This window comes from Colossoma macropomum, unplaced genomic scaffold (assembly GCF_904425465.1).
Source record: "Colossoma macropomum unplaced genomic scaffold, Colossoma_macropomum, whole genome shotgun sequence".
Classification (NCBI taxonomy): Eukaryota; Metazoa; Chordata; class Actinopteri; order Characiformes; family Serrasalmidae; genus Colossoma; species Colossoma macropomum.
Window position 1 is genome coordinate 20,125,821 of NW_023494794.1, and position 23,228 is coordinate 20,149,048.

The 23,228-nt window shown below is 38.6% G+C and overlaps 1 protein-coding gene across 1 annotated transcript in view; it reads right to left on the reverse strand.

Annotated features, from left to right (window-relative positions):
* The window catches only part of LOC118814759 (peripheral-type benzodiazepine receptor-associated protein 1), a 172,954-nt gene that overhangs the window by 41,111 nt on the left and 108,615 nt on the right, over positions 1–23,228 (reverse strand). The window contains exons 9-17 of the mRNA XM_036580515.1: positions 22,351–22,434; positions 22,094–22,183; positions 19,730–19,852; positions 19,495–19,599; positions 16,068–16,118; positions 14,088–14,120; positions 9,938–10,115; positions 7,451–7,528; positions 374–597 (exon numbers count right to left, since the gene is read on the reverse strand). Of these exons, the coding sequence (XP_036436408.1) occupies positions 374–597; positions 7,451–7,528; positions 9,938–10,115; positions 14,088–14,120; positions 16,068–16,118; positions 19,495–19,599; positions 19,730–19,852; positions 22,094–22,183; positions 22,351–22,434 (966 nt within the window). The remainder of the gene's footprint in view (positions 1–373; positions 598–7,450; positions 7,529–9,937; positions 10,116–14,087; positions 14,121–16,067; positions 16,119–19,494; positions 19,600–19,729; positions 19,853–22,093; positions 22,184–22,350; positions 22,435–23,228) is intronic.

Here is a 23,228-nt window from a genome sequence, read left to right on the forward strand (position 1 = left end):
TTAAGGAACCAAAAGCGGATGTTCTATGGCATCGCTTGCCCTTTGCGGCACCTGTTTTTTATGAGTGTAGTCAGTTTTTACAAAGTAACAAGCAGCACCAATATCTGCTGTGTGTGTAATGTTATATGGGTTAAAGAGTTTAATTAGCCCCAGTGAAATGTGAGCATGTGGCTGTCACGCTTTGACTTTGACTGTAAGCTGCTACTAGAAACATGCAGAAAACTGCATTTTCACTCGCGAGTCATAACAGGGGTAAAAACAAAAGCTTCATGGAAAATGTTCTGGCATTAGCACTAACATCGTGTTCAAAAGAGAAAGTGCAGGATACTTTGCACATGAAATCATCAAGTATTCACAACGACTACTGTCTCACCTCATGTGTGGGGCTGGCCTTGCGTGGGCTGGCCGGGCGCGAGCCGACTGCTGATTTGGGGGAGAGGTGTGTGGTCTCAGATTTGGGTGGCGAGGGGCTGGACGTGGAGGTGGACTTCAAACTGAGGCTGGGCAGCTCGCGGTGCTTTGTGGCTGGGGAGCGCTCAGGGCGGGACAGGCCTGCCGCGTGAGGGGTGGAGCCGGCCCGAAGGACGGCAGCAACATCTGACCCACCGGAGCAGAGCGAAGAGAGAGAGAGGAAACCAAGGAGAGAGAAGTAGGGAGATGAGCAGAAGAAGGAAAGAGGAAAAGAAGGGAAAACAAAAGAGGATACAGTGTTGAACACAGCACATGCCACAGACTCATTACGGCCAGATACACTCACATGCCTTTGTGTGTATTAAAATGACACCCAAACAGAATATTGACAAATGACATCAGCAACAAAAATTTGTGTTAGTGCAAGTGTGACGTGTGGAAGTGAACATGGTTTATTAAAGGAACAGTTAAGTGCAAAATCTAATTCACACAATTTTTTGCCTACCCCAAATGGAGTCGATCAGATAAGACGTGTAGTTTGCAAATTTTGCTGCTTTAGTTGTAAACCAGATCTGCAAAGCTAACATTGCACTGGCAATCAACAGTCACCCAATTCACTTCTGTAAATACATCCCTAAAACTTCTGTCAACTCTCTCAAACTGCGTCCAGTGTTCAATAAGCTGGCACAGACTTTGGGACCAGTGTATGTGAGTGGTGCAGAGTGGGAGCGGAGGAGGGAGTGGAGCAGCGTGATTTTGCATAAAACGTGGAGCGGCTTTTTAGAAAGACGGATCGTCAGTGTTCTCTTTCTCAACTGAAATCGCTCCAAAACTGCTCTATCCCACAAGCCAGTCCTTTTATCCACCTATGTCCGCATGACAAGTGATGTGGCAGCTGACTGCTACAGTTCGCACACGACAGCCAATCACACATAGACCACAAAAAGGTATACAGATATTACACACAATGAATTTTGTGTCATCCCTCTTGCTTTATTAAAGATCATCTTAAAGCATTTGAATTTATTTTCCATCCACAGTGAATGGGCCATCGTTTCAAGCCTGTATCTATCAAAAAAAACGCGTGGTACAGAATGTTATATACGTTTTTCATTTAATAACGGCTGTAAGTTATGTAATTTGTGAAAATAAGTGAGAAGTGTCTTGTCCATGCGTTAATTGTGCACAACATGCAGGCATATGGACACCACAGATTATGTCTGCAATTTCTGTTGTTTCTATTTGTGAATCACTGTTAATCTTCATATATCAAACTGTTGATTTCCCCTACAGAGAACACACTTCCGCGCATCTAAATGCACAATTACTGTTCATTTGCCAAATTTAACATATTTGTAGAAAAAAATAAGACAAAATGCTGCCTGTGCAAGAGTTATGTACATATAGTTATATGTTAAATGTCATTTTAAGTTTGTTCTCTGTAAAAGATGAGTTAACTTATTTTCACTCAACAAAATGTGATTTGACAGTGGGGGGACAGTGGGTGTTTAAACATACGACTCAACAACAGAAACCGCTGTAATGTAATGTAATCTACTGATCTTTTGCCTGTGTGACATTGCTAACATCATGTTTCTGTTTTGTTCGCCATGGTAGCCTCCATAGCCCAAATGCTAAATTGAAGAAGCAAAATGTGGACACTCAATGTGTCTTGGCTGAGTGACCTAATCTAGGGTAAGAGGAAAACAGGTGGGTAGAAGTTTGAATTTGTTATTATATATTAAAAACGTCACAAACCCTAAGATGCACCAGTGTATATGTGCTAGCAAACATATAAATGGTTCATAAGGAATGAATTATGGGTATAATTCTACACAGTAGCGCTAATAAACATGGAAAAATTAGAGGACAATAATAAGGACTCTAATAATAATGATAAGGACCACCAAAACTGTCCCCATCAGACAAACAGTACTGAAAGCTTTCATATTTGAGAGAGAGGAGAAAATCAAGCTCCACTCTTGCTTCGGATCTGAAAAGTAGCTGTCAAGAAGGCGCTACTGAGAAAAGGAAATTTTGCATAACCAAACAAAGAAGCTGTTGGTGTTCTCAGAACAATGGACTCTGGACCACCCCAGAGTCCAGACTTCATCATCAAATGTGTTTGGGATTACTTGGATTGAACTTCTAAGACTGAACTTTGGAGGTGTGCGAAAATATCCCTGCAGATTTCTTTGAAAAACTGAAAGTGAGTCTCCTGTGAAGAATGGAAGCTGTAACAGTGTAAGAATGGTAAAGCGTGGACAGACTAAATACTGAAAAAAATAATATTACATTTAGTTGTTAATGCTTGTGTGTAATTTCTTGATAAATAAACGTTTATTACTTTTTTCCTGATGCTAAAAACAGGGATTTAACAGCTGTTTTGACTGGAAATTGAATAAGAGTTTATTTAATTAAGAATTTTGGTGCCAACAAGTGTCTCTAATAACTGTGTAGTTACATCTGAACAACATATGCAACAACATTGTAACTACTGATGATTTAGTCACTGTTAAAAATGAAATACAGAAGTACATCTTTTGTAATTACACACGTGTATCTTAATAGTTGGAACAGCCTATTCTCTCTATTCTCTTTAGCTAGCATTCTGTAATGTGACAGTAAAGAAGATGTCCCCTTATCTTAACACGTAACTTTTATGACATTAATTAAATATGTTGCATTTCCCCCAAAGCACCAAATTTAAATGATATGGATTTTAGCACTACACTACAGGCAAGTCCCTGTGTAGATGTTATAAAGGTACAGAATGGTATAAATAAATGTGATGTAATTAGGTTACCTTGTTACAACACAGTTATTCCACAGTAATTGTGTAAAACATAAATGTAATGTTATGTAAAACATACTTCCTTTAGCTGCTGGAAAAGACATCTGATCTGTAGTGTATCAAAAAGATACATTTGTGTAATTACATGAGGCAAAACTGAAGCTGAAACACGTGTAAATACATAGGCTGTACTTCTGTAATCCATCTGTAATGGTGACTAAATCGTAAGTAGTTACAGTGTTGTTGCATATGTTATTCATGTGTAATTACACAGTTATTAGAGACACAATATATAGAGGGACCAAAATTTTTAAAGAAAAAAATTATTACATCAGTATCAATCAATACCCAATGGTTCAGCATCAGTATTAGGAATAAAACTGACTTATCGCGTCACCTCTGCGAGAGACATGATGAGTGTGTGAGTGAGTGTGACTGACAGAATACAAGTGTATACAATAGAGCAGGGCTTAAATCTACAGATGGGCCCTGTGTACTGCAAGGGTGTGGGTAAAAGGTCGTGTTCAGCATGGTGTCTGACCCCTGGTGAGGTCAAAGTAAGGTGAGAGCAGACTGAAGTCAAAGAGACAAGAGCCTCTTCATGCATCTGACCCTATCTAAGCGAGCCGGAGGGCATCATTATTCCCTAAACCCGCTAGCTACCCTGCTATCCATTCATTTCTCCATCTTAGAGCACCCTCAAACTCTCCTCTCACTCTCCTGCTAAACCATTTGGTTTACTACACTCATAGTGAAAGAAGCATCTCTGAGTAAGACAGCTAATCCAGGCTCAATTCTCTACCATCTATATGACTGTATTCATTAAATATGAAAGATCAGTATTCTTACTGGGGCTGTCCCCTCTAAGTAAAGGTGGGAGATAAAGTGAAAGTATAAACATCATGATATTTGGAGAAAATTTATGATACACAATGTGTGTCATGATATTTAGCTTTTCTGGGGTTTTAATTAAATTTATTTTAGTGCAATATTTCTATTTATTTCCTGAGTTTAACACACTGGAAAAAAAAATAAAACAAAGTATGAAATGTGCCAGTTTTGCACATTTTATTTTATTTTTTCTCCTGTGTTCTAACTGGTCTGAAGTGATAAAATTTTGTACAGTTGTATCTGGTATCTAATTAGTTCTAATTAATAAGTATCTAACAGTACTTCTTTGATTTTTATACATATATTACATGTCATAGTTTTACTTTGGATTTTCTATTGTTTTGTTAAAATTCAATGGAATACAGATTTTAGACTCCTTCTCATATTTTTGCTCTGGAGAACAAAAAGACCAAATTTAAATGATATGGACATTAATGACTTAGATATGGAAATTTCTTGGGTGAGTGTACATTAGTGCATTTTTGACCAAATGCTCATAACAGTGCGGAATCTAAGAAGACCAGTCAAGAAGTTAATGAAGCATGAGTTGTAAAAGAATTAGAAAAGCATTGACTGTAAGTGTTGAAGCATTTCCACATGCAGATTGATGCTTCAGGAAGTGACAAACCATTCGGCTGTAAAAAGTAAAAACTAAACACCATTAAAGAAAATCACCATCCAACATGAAACAAATGCTTTTGAGCTGGATGAAGAAAGGCTTTCATAACTATTCAGCTGACCACACTGGCCAAAACCCATCAGTTCAAGATGCACTGTCAAAGGACCAATGGTGTTATGTGAGAATAAAATAACTATCCTCTGTGAGACCAGACCGTGGCAGAAGAATGACTATGGGATAAAAAAAAAATTTAAATCAATAAAACAACTAAACCCAAGTGCCTGGATGTGCACAGGGGACAAGAAGCAGACGGTACAAAGACAATGCCAACAAACAGCCAACCAACAAGATAATTCAGACTTTCTACTGTGTTAAACGAATAGTCTGGCAAAAAATCTAATGTGCATAATTTCCCCCCTTATCCCAAACACACTCGACAGGCCAAGACACATTTGCCATCTGATGTTTGCTTCCTAATTTTTCTACTGACGCTATGAGACTAATGTACTGGCTAACAATAGAAGTATCATCCAAGCAAGATAATTCACATAATGATTCATATTTTTATGTAATTTGAAAATGCCAGTTGCAGTGCCAAAATTTAATGAAAAATAAAACCACCAAAAATGATGCAGAATAAAAGTTTGGTACATTAAATCAAGAATGTTTTTACTTCTCATGCAAAGTTATTTTTTGGTAGACACTAGGTTTTGTTCTGACCCTGATCATATGTGTATATTGCATGCACATATGTATGTATAGTGAAGGAAAACAAGTATTCAGACACTTTTGTTTTTGTTATTTAACATACTTCCAGTGCATATACCCTCCTCAAATTTACACACGTCTTTTGACTTTGTATTAAACAAAGAGATGTTTAAAAGCAAAATTTATAGGGAAAAAAACATTTTCAGACACCAAAAATGAATTACATTAGCACTTTGTTGCAAAGCTATTGTTGGCAATTACAATATGGTAAGTAATCAGCTTTTTGCAGGTTTTTTTTATTGTGGTTTAATTTTGGCCTATTCCTCTTGACAAATTGTCTTCAATTCCCCAATGTTATGAGGGTCCCTCTGGTGCCTCAAAACCCATGAATTTTCAAAGGGATTTGGGTCAGCTGATTGGCTAAGTCTTGTGATCACCTTCACCTTTTTAGAACCAGTCTTGAGTTATTCGACCATATGTTTGGGGTCATTGTCTTGGCGAAATGTCCATTTTCTCCCCTTACTTGGCCGATGAGATTAAATTAAATTGTTTTCGTGCATGATGTGTAATTCCCCAGTACACTCTGCAGAGAAGCAGCAGATGTTTTCTCCAAACATGACAAGCTGAGTTACTGTTACAGAGTTTTATTATTTATAGTTTTGTCTGACCAGGGTACACTGTTGCGTCTAAAAAGCTCGTGTGCAAATTTTAAACGTGCGTCTCTGTGCTTCTATTTTAGCAGAGGAGTTTTGCATAGCGTGTAGGAACGGAGATGATTCATTCAATGAACTGCTGTTCATTGCTTATGGTTCTCTGTATAACTGTTTTTAGGTCTGCCTACAGGTGACTGCAGGCTTCTCTATTACCTTTCTTCTCATTAATCTGAGAGAAATCTTGCAGGGTAAACTGGTGCATGAATTTCAATGAACTTCAGTGAACTTTATAATTGCATATTATCAAACCTAATCATATTGACAGGGATGCTTAAGATCTTTGCTTAGGCTCTGTAGCTTTTTACATTCTAGCGTTATCTAATAATGCAGTACCTGAGAACTTTCGGAAGCTTCTTCACCTTCACCATGACTCCATAAAATCTTTCTCACCAATGGCAGCATCTTTTATAATAACAGCAGGTACAACTTGTACGAGAACACTTTTATGTTTATTATTGCAGCATTACTATGTAGAAGTTATTGACATTTTTTTAACCTTCATATATATGTACATCTTGAAATAGTGTCTGAATACTTTTTTCCCATATCAATTTCATTTCTTTGTTTATACTTATGAATGCCTACTTTTTACATATTTCATGCACTGGAAACTCATTAAATGACAAAAGTGTCTAAAAAAAAAAAGCCAATTCAGGCATTAAGTACACACTTCAAAAAGACGGTTCTTTAAGCGTTTTTCAGTAAAGAAAATGGTTCTATATAGAACCATAAACACTCATAGAACCCTTTGCATGATTAAAGGGTCCCTTGTATGGTGAAAGTGTTTTTTTCATATTGATGGAGAATTTTTGTATTTGTTTTATACAGAACCTTTCTGAAAAGCGTTCTATATAGCACCAAAAAGGGTTCTTCTACTGTGACAAGATTCTACTGTGACAAACGTTTCAAAATATACATATATACAACACATTCTCCATCAATATGAAGAAAGCTTTCGCAACGTAAAGAAACCATTAATCATTCAGAGGGTTCTTTGAGTGTTCATGGTCCGATATGGAACCATTTTCTTTACTATAGAACCATCTTTTTAAGAGTGTACACAAGTAATGAAAAGTTACACCCCACTAATTAGCATTTTGCAGACCCAAATCATGACATAGTTGTTAAGTAATCTCAAAACTCAAACATGTCCTGGCTGATCGTGTACTGCTGGGTTAAGGGGAAAATTGTGCACATTTGATTTTTTGCCAAATTATTCCTTTAAGGTCTCGTTCCATGGGACAGCCATGCAGGTATGGGGAGTCAAGCCCTCCTGTCAAGGGAAAAGCAGCTATAAACAGAGACCCAGAATACCCTGCTCAGTGACGTCACAGAGGGCCTCGTTACCCTCCAGACTCCAGAAGGCGATGTCATCCCATGAGGCACTAGTGCCTGCAGAGGAGAGGGGAGAGAAAAGAGGACAGAGAGAAGAGCGGAAGATGGGAAGGCAAGTAGAAGACAGCGAGAGGAGGACAGTCCGGCAGAATCCACACACAGCTCAAATAAGCACTCAAATAAGCTCTGTTTAGAAGATGGTTTCGCCAAAAAAAACTGATCCACACAATTCGCCCTCTACCTCAGATGTAGTCAATCAACCAAGACATGTTTGGTGTCTGAAGTTTGTTTCTTTAGTTTTGTACTAGAGCTACTAAAACTAATGTAGCTAACATGCTATGCATCATACGAACTGGATGCCTAAATAACACAGTTGTTTTTTGGTTTCTATTATTGTATGCCCAACAAGGCAGTGGGGCGATGCCCCACCACTTTTTGATGCATGTTTAGGAAAAAAACAACAAGAACAAAACTTTCCTCTCCTTAGCCGCTAACCCCACTGCAAAACTAAAGAAGTAAACTTCAGACACCAAACATGTCTTGGCTGATCAACTACTGAGGTAAGGGGAAAATTATGTTCATTTTGATTCTTGGCTGAACCATTGGTGTAAACATCATTTCAGTGGCCCTCATTAATCAAAGTTGCATCCGGTCAAATCTGATTTTAAAATGAGCATTTTGTTAAACATCAATTACTTCTTTGCCATGTCAATCTCACGTCTGGTAGATTTGACCGTAAAAGTTTAACAACAAAGACATTTTGTTGATTTCACATTTTATTCTTTCCAGTCGTCATCATTTTAGCACTGTAAAATTTGGTCAGTAGGGGGAGCACTCACTGCTTGAGCTCAGATCCCACCTATGAGCACAGTCATTGGGTCACAAACTGCTGAATGCTGTCGTTTTATTGGCTCTCCACTGAAACATCTGCATTAATTAGGAAGTGCTTTAAATGATATGTAAATGAGGTCCTGGTAGGCTGCCACTTGATTTCACGCACTGAAGCAGATTCATCATTTGTGTTCAAATCTCTGCTTGTTTTCATATCATATGAATGTTTCTTATCAGACGCAGAGTAGTTTGTTTGTCATTGAACACAGTCAAATCTGCACTGTTTTCACACATCTTTGATAAACAAGGGCCAAAATCACTGGAGAATCAGAAAGAGTGTGTACACAAAGAGAAAGATGACTGCCAAGATCATCACACAATGTCTAGCTTTCAAGTGAAATGCTTGATAAAGTACTGTAAGTAAATACAAGAGCTGAAGTGATGCTATGCAGCTATTGTAGAGGATGGAAGAGCACTACAGCAAGATGAGACTACAGGATATGAAGAAATCAGCAGGAAAGGATAAGCAGTACTCAGCCACGTAGGAGGGGGGCAGTCACTAGTCATTGTAAAATAATAATTAAAAAAAAAAAAGTAGTGATGGGCATTTCAAGTAATTGTGTAGCCGAGTGATCAAACATTAAAAAAATGAGCTATTGTTTACTTGAAAATTAAATTGCAGATTGCCAATAGCGGTTTGCGTGCTGTAAACAATGTGCGACAATGAGCCTTTTGGAGCAAGATATAATTATTGGAAAAAAAGTTTGTGTTCATGCCATCTCATCGTGTAAAGCCATTTAAAGTCGACACGAATCAAATATGAAATTATAATGCATTTTCTTTTCATATTGTGACGTACTCCAAGTGAACAGTACTTGTAACCGCCTCCGTCAAAAATCTGAAGACATTTTGTAGTGGGCGAAAAAGACATTATACTTTTATCAAACATCACGGCAAAACGAGAATTTTAATGTCTTTTAAATGATGATCTGATGACAGAGTTTTGTTAAAAGCTGTTACAATTTACCTGTCGGATGCAAGCCTTGTAGTACAGAGCCCCACTGGTGACATGCTGTATAAATAAAAATAATGCGTGGTCACGACTTAATTATCTTGTTCCCACGCCATGCTAAGTCATGGCCACAACTTATTAAGGCATGGAAACGAGATCCTAATGCGTGGCCACGACTTAGTAAGGCATGAACCCTTTCCCACACCTTACTAAGTCGTGACCGCAACTTAATTATCTCATTCACACGCCTTAATACGTCATGGCCACGCATTATTATCTCGTTCCCATGCGTTAATAAGGTGTGGGCACACATTATTTTTATTTATACGGGATGTCACCAGCAGGGCTCCGTACTGTAACAATGTTTTCACATATTAGGCAAAAATAACAATCTGTGATTTGCGTGTTAGAGAGCCCCTTCCTGCCAAAGTAGGCAGTTCCTTGCAACATCACAACCTCACAACCTATTAGATCCTCTACTGAAATCGAGGGTTGTTTAGCAACACTGCTGCATCACACATTCAGCTATAACTCAAATTTTGTAATTTTGGACTTTACTAGTAACATATCAAGTACTCCATTAACCGGCTACCCGTGCCATCCTTAGGTTAACAGTTGGTTACCGGTGTCTCCAGTCAGGCCGATGCCGTTGGGGAGCTGAGTGAGGCTGTGGCTCAGCAGGCCAGGAGCGGACAGGTCGATCTTGGAGGCCTGCTGTCGAAACTTCTCCAGCTCCTGAGAGAGCAGCCTGAACTGCTCGCTCTGAGTACGGCATTTCTCCTCCAACTCTCGTACCTTCGTCTACACACACAAACACAAGAGCAGGAACAGTTACACAGTCTGACAGTTAAGGGAGCACTACTCTCAACAGCCTCCCAAAATAGTTAAAATCCTATCGCACCATAATGCATTTGGGGAATTTTCTCTGGTCATCTTGTGCTAAGTGTGCTTCTAGCCTATCTGAGACTATGGGGTCATCTGGACCATTAGCAAACCAGAGCAACTGATGGTGAAACCTAAAAGTGACCTCAGACAGCTTTTGTGCGTTTAATATTGCAATGCAGTTTTTCTAAGAGTGCCTTTATAGCTCTGCCAATTATTCATAGCTTATGCAATTGCACAATCTATTTTATGTGCATATGCAGCTCCTTTCACAAAAAAGCTGTTGAAATGCATTGCACCATAAATCAGACCCCAATTGACCTTCATGGTGCAATGCCAATGTCAGCAGCTCTTTTACTAATATTGAAAAGAAACTGTCATTTCTGAGTCATCGCTAGGCAGGTTCAGTTTACTGAGTCAGGTGCTGTCACCCCAGACATGAAAATGTGTTAATATTTTACTAAAGTTATTCTTTTGAAAAATAAATGTGTAAACCTGAGGGGACAACTGTTTGCAAGGTGGTCCAAGTACAAAGGCTAGTTTAGACATGTTTTCAGTAGTGGTAAATAGATCAAAAATACTCAGGCAGATAATAGGCAGATAATAAATACAGCTGTGAGTGTAGATATCAGGCGGCACAGGGAGACTAGAGGCAGAAACAGACAGAGAGGAAGCGGGAAACGGAGAGAGGTTTGCAGCCATTTTGCCGTTCTGCTGAGTGTGTACTACAGGCCTCTAAGCCAGCACATCTCTCTCAGGCTGAGAAAAACTACGGCTAGTTTCACTTCCGGCACTGCGGTTCAGCTTCCTGGCAGACACTGAACAAACAGGGCCTCATCTCACACACACACATACATTTACACACAAAACAGATCAACTGCGCTAAAAAAGTACAGCCAGTTTCCTGTAAAATTTCACACCTAAATGCACGTTGCTTAAGCTAGTCATGGCAAACGTACGCAATGCAGAAAAACTCTCTCAGATGGCATCAGAACACAAGATATATTTGGGGAATGTACAGCAAAAGTAGTGCATTTGTATAGTAATACATTTCAAACCAGTGTCAATCTTTAAAATCAAGTTCTTCAGTGTTGTTTGATTAAATTGTTCAATATTCAAAAGCCAAAATGTATCTCTATGGGTAGAGTAATTGCCTGCAGCCTGCACTTTCAGGAAAAAGGTGGGGTGATCCCCTTCATGTCAGTGTGGGGGTAACCTCAAAGGTACATATTCAACACCTTTAGCTAGAGAACACACACTGACTGGACACTTCATTAAGTGCACCTCCTTGTTTCTACACTTGTCCATTTTATCAGCTCCACTTACCATATAGTTGCACTCTGTAGTTCTACAATTACAGACTGTAGTCCATCTGTTCCTCTGCATACTTTGTTAGCCCCCATTTTACCCTGTTCTTCAATGGCCAGGTTAGTGTGTGTTGTGCTGGCACGAGTGGATCAGACACAGCAGTGCTGCTGGAGTTTCTAAACATCTTAGTGTCACTGCTGGACTGAGAGTAATCCACCAACACAAACTGTGCAGCAGCAGATGAGCTATCATCTCTGATTTTACATATACAAGATGGACTGACAAGGTAGGAGTATCTAATAGAGTGGACAGTGAGTGGACACAGTGTTTAAAAACTCCAGCAGCACTGCTATGTCTGATCCACTCGCACCAGCACAACACACACTAACACACCACCACCACCACGTCAGTGTTACTGCAGTGCTGAGAATGATCCACCACACAAACAGTACCTGCTCTGTGGTGGTCCTGACCATTGAAGAACAGGGTGAAAGGGGGCAGATGGACTACAGTCTGTAACTGTAGAACTACAAAGTGCACATATATGGTAATCGGACCTGATATAATAGACAAAGACTGTAGATACAAAGAGGAGTACCTAATGAAGTGGCCGGTCAGTGTAACTGTACAATATTCTTTTCCAGATATACTTTAAGTTACCATGCTACTATATGTGAACGACTGGACCTTAAGCACCAAGTTGGGGGTACATTTACATTGTTTGATGAACTAAAATGTACCTGTACAGTACCCTTTTTTCAGTGCAGAAACTGTTCATCTTTAATCCTTATGTGCACTTATTCTTTAAATTGAAACTGTTTAGTACAAACAAAACACTGACACATACGTCTATACAACTGACTTTTCTGTGAACTAAAGTAGGGCCTTATTTATACATCAACTGGCTGATAACATAGCAAAATTTAGAGGATTCTTTTACATTATAACAAAGAAATATTTCTGATTTCAGCACATAAAGCAGCGCTTTGGACAAAATGAAAAATGTAACTCTCCACATCTGTTGTAAACACGCCTACTCGCCTCCTACAGCAGCGCCACAGTAGTCTCTAAAGTGAGATTTAAAGACTTTAAAGATTCGGAAAAACACCCTTCTGATGATGTACCTTGAAGGTGGAAGGAATCACCTTCTACACCTGCTTTAGGGCAGATACTTGAGGTCTTGAAATGTATTTTTGTTCTCTAGCTGCTAATGTTGGTGAACGCCAGACAGCTAACTTCAACGAATACTACACTTGTGTTTATTAGCCTCAATATCAGTAGCTATGCTCACAGTCAGGATTTCCTTATCGCTGTTGGGGGACTCCATGATGCTGGAACCCTGCATCAGAGAGCAGTGATGGATGAAAATGCAAAAGGAATATAAAATCAGAGAATACAATTGTCAAATTAATTAAGGATACAATGCTGCGCTACAGAATATTACACAGCATTGTAAATATCATATCAAAAGCTACTTAAAGGCTGGAATGCCCCTTCAATGGTTTCTGCTAACGTACCAGGTAAGAGCTAATTAAGAGCTAATTAAGAGAAACCACTGAAACCGCTAAGAATATCATGGACGCCCCGCTCTCACGCATTTCAATATTTATATTGTTTAAAACTCAGAATTTCAAAAGACTTGAAGTTTCTTGGTTTCACAGCTGACAATTGATGAACATATTTGTCAGTAATGCACTGTTTACTCAAAACTATTGAAACCTGTTTCATTTCTGTGCATTTAAAAAATGCTGATTTGGTGAGAACATTTAAATCTGTATCGGTCACAAAATATTTATACTGTCGAGAAGGTGGGCACTGTGGAGGGGGTGGGAGGGCATCAGGCAAATATGACTCTTTAGTTGGAATAGATGAATCGTTACTATCAATACCTGCATGCAGTCCAATGTGTTCTGCTCAGCAAACGCCAGGACAGAGCACAAAGCATAAGAGAAGAAGAGAAAGAGAAAAGGAGAAAGACCGGCTTCAGAACGCAGATGCATGCATGTCAAACGTCAACCACAGGGAAGAAGACTTGCGGTTAGTACACATCTTTTAAAAGAGGACCTGCAGAACAATAAATCTGTTCACCTACAGTATCTGAACCACTCCAGAACCCCTGTCAGATCACTGCAACATGGCATTACTATAGTGATTTCATTTCTCTTTCATTTTCCATCAAAAATGGTTCCTCTGAGCCATAGAAGAACCACTTCTGGTTACCTAAAGAACCTTTCAGTGGATGGTTCTTTAAAGAATCATTTTTATAAATAAGATACAGGAGGGTAAAGAACTGTCCTAAAGCTTAAATGAGGTTCTATAGCAGTGAAAGATTTTCCTAGAACCGTATGTCCACGTCTGGAACCATTTAGGAACCTTGTTCTTAAAAGTGTACAGAACTAGCAGAGTTCTCTGCTTGTTCTGTGAGGGATGTTACAAGTTCTATGTGAATTTGTAGACAGACAGGGCCCTCTGGAGGGGACAGATACTATGTTCACTGGCATTGTTGAGACAAAGATAGAGAGAGAGACAGAGAGACAGAGAGAGAGAAATAAAGAGAGAAGTGATGGATCAGCATTACTCTACCAGCTCTCTCAGCAATACAAGCTGGATCAACCCCTACAAACGACATAAACTTCATTTAGACAAAACAATACAAACACAATGTACAAAACACACAAAACACAGACACAGAATTCGCATAACATACACATCTGTACAGGCAAATACATTCATTTTTTTAAAATTAGGGATGCACTGATATGGAAATGTGCCAGTGCCAATTTCTGATATTTTTCATGTACGTATCTCTTGATGCTGATACATAAATGTTTATTAAAAAAATAGAAATAAAGTACTAGATCCACCTAAATGAAATCAATAAAACACAGATATTTTTGTGTTCTCCAGGCTAAAGAAGAAAAGGACCATCCAGATTGTTACCAGCCTAAAGTTCAAAATCCACACTTTAAATATTAGGTATTTAGATAATATACATTCAGCTCTTACTTTCAACAGGAACACATTAATTATTCCATTGATTATTTAATTTATTTATTATTTCATTAACACTTACTTAGATATTACATACTTCTTTGCATTACATCAGTCTTTTTCAAATTTGTTCTGATCCATGTCGTCAGCTGGACTAGTAGGATAGCCAGATCTATACTCTGATCCCCATTGATTGATTCAGCGAATGAATGAGTGTTTTTTATTCGCTGGAACTGATGTGGCACTGCATTAAAGTGGACTGTGTTTTCAGTATTTTGTATGTTTCTAGGATTAGGCAGCCGCACACAAGCCATATAAAAGGCCATAGTGACAGCTTGAATGCTTTGGAAGTGCCAGCAGTGCAGAAATGGAGTGGTTCCTGCTTCTGATAAATAAAAAAAAAAACTATAATAATAAAAATAAAAAAAATTGGATTTGCTATCATAGAAAAAAAACAAACGTCTGCAAAAGTTAGGATACTTCTTGTGAAATTACATGTTTCTGTTTATTTTCTAAGTGAAAATAAGTCAACTTAAATATGGCCATAATATAATAAAATGGTAATAAAAATAAGGTAATTTCTTGCTAATTTTAGTGCAAAATCTTTATTTCTTGGCTTTAGTTTAGGATTATATGTATATATATATGTGCCATAACCTTTGCGCATGTCATATTATATGTTTTATTTTTGTGAAATTCAGCCAATAAACAGTAATAATAACCACTGTGCATTAAAATGTGCAGAGGTGTGTCCTCTGTAGAAGAAGTGTTAACTTATTTTCACATAGAAAAGCAACCAAACATGTTCTTTGACCAGCGGCGTGCAAACTTTTGCATATGACTAAGCAATTCTGCAGCTACCTTGCATCCTGCTTGCGAGGACTCACTTGTCCACACAGCAAAAGACTGAAAACCACAGGCCAAAGCACATCGTTCTTCCAGAGTACAATAAATATGCTGTAAAATATCGTACACTTCAGTAAAATCTAAACGTCATTGCTGATACAATTTTTAAAGCACTCATCTGCTAATACCGATGTGATTCCGATATCATTGTGCATCCCTAATTTAAATATAAACTGGCAATACAAAATTGCTTTAAGTTGCACACAAACAATCACATACTTTAGGCTTTACAGCAGCGGCAATACTGACAGATGTTTCACGGAATACAACGAATCAATTATGCATCCAAACTGCATTAGCTGCAGGGGAAAGTCTTTTGTCTGTCTGAAGCACAGTGAGTGAGAGGGGAGGGAAGAGGCAATTAAATATTTATATCTCTCTCTACTGTCTCTGCTGTAAAGGGGAGGGTGCTTCATAATGAATAATGTTAGCTAGATACATTATTGAATACATCCAGCCTTGTTAATAATGAAGAGACTGTATCTGTTTAGGGAAGGTGGCAGACACTCACAGTAACAGACATATGAGACAGACAAACAGACAGACACCTACACAAAACACCACTAACCACCTAGGCAACTAAAAAACTGAGATCCGGTACACCTGTACACACCACACAGGCAAAAAAATAACAACAGATAACAAAAAGAGAATTGAATTTCTCACCTCCAGCATCTGCACAACCCCTTCATGTTCCCTCTTGGCAAATAACTGAGCCTGAAAGAAGAAAAAAGACAAAAAAATAAATCACAAAACCCAAGGAAACATACTAAATGATACATTTGAGTGTTTTGAGTATTTGCTGATGTAGTGATAAAAAATGAAAGCTGAGAGCTGAAGTTTCCCACTGCATTATTATTTTCTGCATCCCAAATCACTTACTAGCACACTATGCAAAAGTGCACTCATTAGTGTAGTAGGTAAAATATAGAAGTGTGTGGTTTGGGGCCCAGCATTATGCCAGGAACATACTTCATGTTAGCAAATAAACAGTTACGCAGACAGGGTTTCGCACATTGTTGCGTTCAAAAACGTGTCATCTCACAATTCATAATGCAACACAAGCATGAGCTGCATTCTAGGCATTACAAGGCATTACCACCAAGCAGATTCATACCACCAGTATGCTTTTCCCCGGTCAACAGTCATAGCAGACGAGCAGTTGAGAATGTTGGAATGACAGTAGCTCCCATTTGTATTCTCTCCCTTGAGAACTAAATGTTTTAACTGACCCCATAATGTAAGATTGCGCGGTGAGTTTGTACAGGTGTTTGCAATGCATTGGCTGAATGTTGTCATTTGTGTTCACATATTTGCATTGTGTATGTTTCTGGCCTTAGAATCCGCCAGAGAGACGCATCCAACAGTCCAGCAGCTCCAGTGGCTAATTATGGCTCTGCTGCGCGACTCCTTTGCTGCTTATTAAACATTTCCAAGTGAAAGTTTAAGGTGTTTCTTGATTAAGGATGCATTTACCGAGTTAAACTATTGGCTTTGCATTCGCCAGCTTCTTGCTTGAAATTATTTCTATGTTTATGGTACTTTAATGTAAGTGCAGCTCCATTTAAGGTGTGATAGAAACAGAAGCTGGTGAATAAGAGGCTTCAGTAGTATTTATGTATTTATTATTTATACACTTTGGCAGTTTTGGCAGCCGCTTTTATTAGTTTTTGTAAAAATCGCACACATTGGACTGAACTCTGGAAAGATGCAGGTTATACGGATAGAGTCCATCAATCAAGCTAATATTCTAATTGTAATTTTTCAGGAAGACTGCATCTGAAGTGTCCACATATCTTTTCATGTTTTTCGTGGTCATTTTAGTCTATTTTGCTTGGTCTTCGTCCACCTGCAGCAACGGGGATGAGAAAAGATACATCAGAGCACAGTCAGGGTTACAGCTTGCCTTCCAAAATGGTGTTTTTAATAATGTAATGGAATACTATGTATACTAATATCTCTCAGTGTGGGTAATGCGGAGTGTCGATACTGCCCCCTGGAGTGGTGAAGAGTCAGTCCCTCGCTCCTCATTTGATAGTGGAACAACAGTTATCAGTGTCGCTCAAACAGTTACCTGTTTAAGTGACACACCACAGCTACCAAACGCATCTAGCAGCGCTGCATAATTGCTTGAGATCGAGTAATTTCTGACTTCAAATGTAAACTTGTAAATGTAAATGTAATCTAAATGTAATCTAAATGTAAACAAATAACTTTGCTATCACTCACAGTCGAAGCTGGCGTCTCAGACTGACAGCAAGATAGTATATTGAATTATTTACTCTTCCTGATAAGGACCAAACACTAATGTGTCAATACTAAGTGCTTAAGAACGTAAACTGGAGTCGTAAGGACAACTGCTATTTTTATATTGATCAAAGCTTGCACTCCGTATGTAGCTGGAACGTTTTTAGCATTTATGCTAGCGCCAAAATACTGTTGTACTTCAAAGCAAATGTATAACTTTTAAAAAATAAACACTGTAACCTTTTGCCTGACAACAAATTATCTATTTTGCTTGTAAACATTGCTTATTGCCCCTTTAAGACAAGCTTCTAAAAGCAGTCTATCTAGCTGACACTACTCAAACACTGTACTACCCCACAGGAAGAAACACAGCTAACAGCATCACATCACAGAGAGTGTGAGTGAGTGCTGTTTCAGGATAGATTTGTTACAGAATTGGACTGGATTTGTTCTTTTTTCCATTTGATATCCAATCCAGCAATTTCTGCTAACATCAGCCTGAAACTTGGTATCAGATTGGTGCCATCTCTAGTCATAAACCACAAGTGATCAGAATCAAGGCCACTAGTTAGCCAACAGGTTGCAAAATGTCTCAGACTTCATTAGCAAAGGTTAGAGCTAAAGAACAATTAATCAAAGAATTCTGTCGATCAGCCGGGACATGTTTGGTGTCCTACGTTTGCTTTTTTAGTTTCAAACTGGAGCTACTTGGCTAATGTTGCTAACAAGAAACCCTGCATCAATTTCACTTTCAGTCAAAGTAGCCATTAAGTACAAGTTATTCCTTTTTCCGCATCAGGAAACATTTAGATAATTACATAGAAGCCTCAACAACTACCTCAACAAACTAATGTCAAATTATTTTAGTGTTTATTGTGTCCACTCTTTGCCTTTATTACAGCTTCCATTCCATTCAGGGGTATTTTTCCACACAAGGTTCAGTCTTGGAAGTAGTTTTTCCTGCTTCTCACGATCCCAGTAATTCCAAACACATTCAGTGATTTTGAGGTCTGGACAATGGGGTGGACAGACCATTGTTCTCAGAGCACCAGCAGCTTCTCTGTTTGATTTTTCTTTTTTTGTCTATTTCCTTTTCTCAGGAAGGGCTTCTTGGTATATACACATCCTTTCACACCCATAGCGCTGGGTTGTCTTCTCACAGTGGAAGAATGGACAGAAACACGCAGGAGTTTTTTCACATTTGAAGCTAGAGCGAAGCTTGATTTTCTTGCATCCATCATAGAACTCCTGTTAATCTGATGGGAACAGTTTGGTGGATTTTTGCATGATTGTTAGGGCTCCCATTTTCTATTGTATCTTATAATCATTTTTTTGAATTCCAGTTTTGGTTTCTTTTAAGTTTCCTCTTCCTTTTGCAAGTGGATTATCTTATATCTAATCTCCTCAGAAATATCTCCTTAAAAATGAATGGCTAACACTTGTCCATACAGAATAACTGGTATTTGGTCTTCTTGACTGCAAGTTAAATAAATAAAGGGTGGTCACTCACTCTGCACAGTACTGTCCACCAATTAGCATCATGCAAATTGAATGCCTAAATCATAAATTTGCCTGTAAGACAAACACTGTGTAACATAACTGTTATCTATGAAAATGTACAGCCAATTCACGTTTCAAGGCAGCAAACAAGTAACGTAAGGTTACACGGCACCAATTAGCATTTTGACTTCTATTTCATGAGCCTCACAGCTCTAGTGAAAAACTGAAGATATAAACTTCAGACACCACGTCTTGCCAGATTAACTACATTTGGGATAAAAGGGAAAACTGGGCAAATTGAGTTGAGTTCAGCATGGTGTAAGGTGTGGAATATGTTGCGACTGACCCGCTGAAGTCGTTTGATCTCGTCTTGCTTGAACTTGAGGATAGCCAACGCCTGCTCATGTTCCAGTTCCAGCTGCTGCCTGCGCTCTGCGACCTCTCGCATATGCTACATACACACAAACACAATAAGTTGAAGAAGGGGCTGAGATATGCAGTGGTCTGGTAGACTAAGGTTTTTACCATGTAAATCATTACCCATCAGTTTGACTCTACGGTGCCAATGATGGCAGGTTTACCTTCAGGACCTGCTCTAGGTTCTCCAGTTTGGCACGGAGTTTCTGGTTCTCCTCGAGAACTGAACTGTGTTGAGCGCTCACTGCAGAGAGCTCCTCCCTCAGCTCCTCATTCTCAACCTGAGACTGGAAAGAGGGAGAGAGGGAAAGAAAGAGCGAAAGAGTATGTTGTCTGTCAAAAAACAGACATCAGTCCTACAAAATCTTTAAATTGCTTTGCTTCTCAACCCACTCATGGAGGCCCATCAGACAGTTTATGTTTTGCTCAGATCAAGCTAGCCTGTATTCAGTGTTCTAAATGGCCTGGTTCAGGGATTCTGGGAGCTGGGATGGAGATAAAATCTGGAATGTCTTTTGGGCTCTGAAGACTGAAATCGGTTAGTTTAAAGGATCCTGCATTTTGTGTTTATGTTTTACCTTGAGTCTCACTTATGATATTTGTGTGGGTATTTTTTATGTACCAAAACTATCCATCCATCCATCCATCATCTAAACCGCTTATCCTTCTGGGTCGCGGTGGGGTGCTGGAGCCTATCCCAGCTGTCATTGGGCGGAAGGCAGGATACACCCTGGACAGGTCGCCAGTCCATCGCAGGGCAGACAGACAGACATACACACTCACACCTAGGGGCAATTTTAGCACATCCAATTGGCCTGACTGCATGTCTTTGGACTGTGGGAGGAAACCGGAGTACCCGGAGGAAACCCACGCAGACACGGCAAAAACAGGCAAACTCCACACAGAAATGACCCTGGTCACCCGGCCGGGAATCGAACCCAGGCCATTTTTGCTGTGAGGCGACAGCGCTACCCACTGTGCCACCGTGTCGCCTGTACCAAAACTAGTCACAATTCATTTGGAAGATAAATTTAAAAAGTTTTGTGCCTTTAAAAATGACTGGTTTACATGTAAATTATTTGCATATAAATATTTGCACATATTCAACATCTTGCTTGAACTTTTATCTTTTTCTTTGAGGTCCACTTAAAAGCTTTGTGTGGCTTTATGTCCCAAAAACAATCATAATAAATGTTTACATGACCATGTCCAAGCACTTTTTATCCCTTAATTAAACAGGCTGTTTGTTTTATTGTACCTTTAAGAGTGAAATGGACCATTCTACCAAATTAGTTGAAGCTTCCTTCCCACAGTTACAAAAAAACAATTTTTTTAATATTTATAACTATTTATTAATTGTGGTTAGATAGGTTGGTGAGGAGTCCTGTTCCACTGCTCTTTAGTAAGCATTAATGAAAGACCTGATGTCACTAGAAAGGCTTACCCTTATATTGAAAGGCCAATTTGAATGGTGTAAAAAATTTGGCACAAACCTTTAACAAAACTAGGTTTTGAATTTTAAACATGTGATAGAATGTCTAGTCCTCTATCTAGTCCTCCGGTCATCTGGGTACCTCCCGCTCCCATTATTGTTACTGTTATCATTACTTTTTATTCATTTTCTTTTTTCTCTTATGATACAAAAATGAAGTTTATAGCTGTATCTTGTTGTATAGATTGTTATACTTAAGGAAAAGTGTTAAAAAATTAAGAGTTTCCTTTTTTTCAATGTTGCTTTTAAAAAGATCTTTTGACTTCTTTTTAAGTCAGATTGAAAGATTTGTATTAATCAAGAGCTTAATTTTAGAATTAAAAAAGAGTTTTAGTCCATAGGTGGAGCCTTATTTTAGCCACACCCCTGCATTTTAGAGCAGGAAGTGACACTGCATGACCCTCATGGCCACATGGTGAGCAGACGGATCCCACTGTTTTGAAGTAAATGTGTCCCAAAGTCTAAAAATCAGTGTGTAACATTAAGAGTTTATGTGTGTTCAACTATTCAAAGCTGTGTTTGCTAGTCATGTACTGGCTAATGTTTTTGAGTTGTGCTCAAAAACAGCTAAAATTGTCACTACTGAAACATCTGTATACATTTTTGGTAGCATTATTACTGTTTTGGTAGTGACGTTTTTTTAAATAAAACAAAGATAATTAAGGTGTAGGGTCACTTAAAGCAAAATGATTTTTGTCTAAAAGTCAGGTTAAAGTTTGAAATGTGTTTCAAATCTGACTTTGAACCAGTTCGGTAGAATAATCCATATGTGTAAACAGCCTCTGTCCTGATTGGCTGCCCTGTACTGCACCTCATTCAAAAAGCAGTCCACGCTGGAACACTACTTATAACTTTAAGGCTAAGCAGCCCATTCACATTAAAGTTGGGCAGATACATGCAAACAGTTTTTGTGATTGCACAGAAAGAAATGCATTCAAAAGGGGTGTTTTTTGCAGCTTAGTTTCCATATATAGATCGTACAGATCTGGGAGTGAATGGTGTAGAAATCACTCATACATACAGAGCCCACACTGACCTGATCAAGCAGCTGAGCCTTCCTCCTGAGGAGTTCAGCCTCCTCTGTTAAGCGCGCATTTTTGCTGCGCTCATCTTCAAGCTGGCTCTCCTGCAGGCAGACACAGGAAACAATTCCACAATACCACTACTTTTCCAATTGGAAATTAAAGAATGAACTTCCCAATATTCTATCAGCTGTAATCAAATCACGGTTCCAATTTTACTTTGCTTACAAAGAAAGCGCCTCGCCTAATTCAGAAATAAGAGTGAACTCACCAAATCGAGACATCTTTTCTGCCTCTTCCTTACTTCATGCTCAAGGCCTTCACATTCTTTTCTCTTCTTGCTCAACTCACTTTCCTGTAAAAACATGAAAAGAAACAGAAGATCAGAACACTGGAGTAAAATGGACTTAAGGAAAAACACAAACGTAGCCATTTTATTTACAATCCAAAATGATCCAGTTTTTACATACAATGCTGATAATGATGAAATAGTTTTAAATCAAAATGAATCAATTTCTTTGGGTCCTATTTTGTCTTACAAATGTCCTGCATGTATCTCTTCACACTGCATGTTAGGGATACTTTACAGTCAAAAAGCACATAATAATGTCTCAGGTATCAGGCAACATATCTGTAACCATTTCCTGTAATAACTTTCTGAGGGAGCTTTTAGAGGCATTAAATGCTTCAGACGTCTGGTTCCCATCATTACCACTGTGAACAATTCTGACTCTGTACGTTTCTCTATACCAGAGTATTTCATCATTTCATTATCAAACCACTCTGACTTTGTTTACACTTCAAATTTGCATTTAAAATGAAATCTAATTTACATGCTAAGTTATGCATATATTTTGATGGATTAGTAGAATTCCCTTTGTAATATCGGCAAACACTGTCTGTTTAGGCTCACATGATGCAGTTTCAGCTTATTGAGTAAATGTTACGTATTTTAAGATATTCACATTTTTTGTTTTGTTGCATAAAACATTGACGTCTGGTTCCATCTTTACTTCAATAAAAAGAGTTTGAGATTAGTATCTGAATATGCATACATTAATCTTATCCAACAGTATATTATTATTTTTCTTCCCTATTCTTGTCGCCCTAATCATGTGGGGTACCATAGCAATGACCTAGCACCCTCTT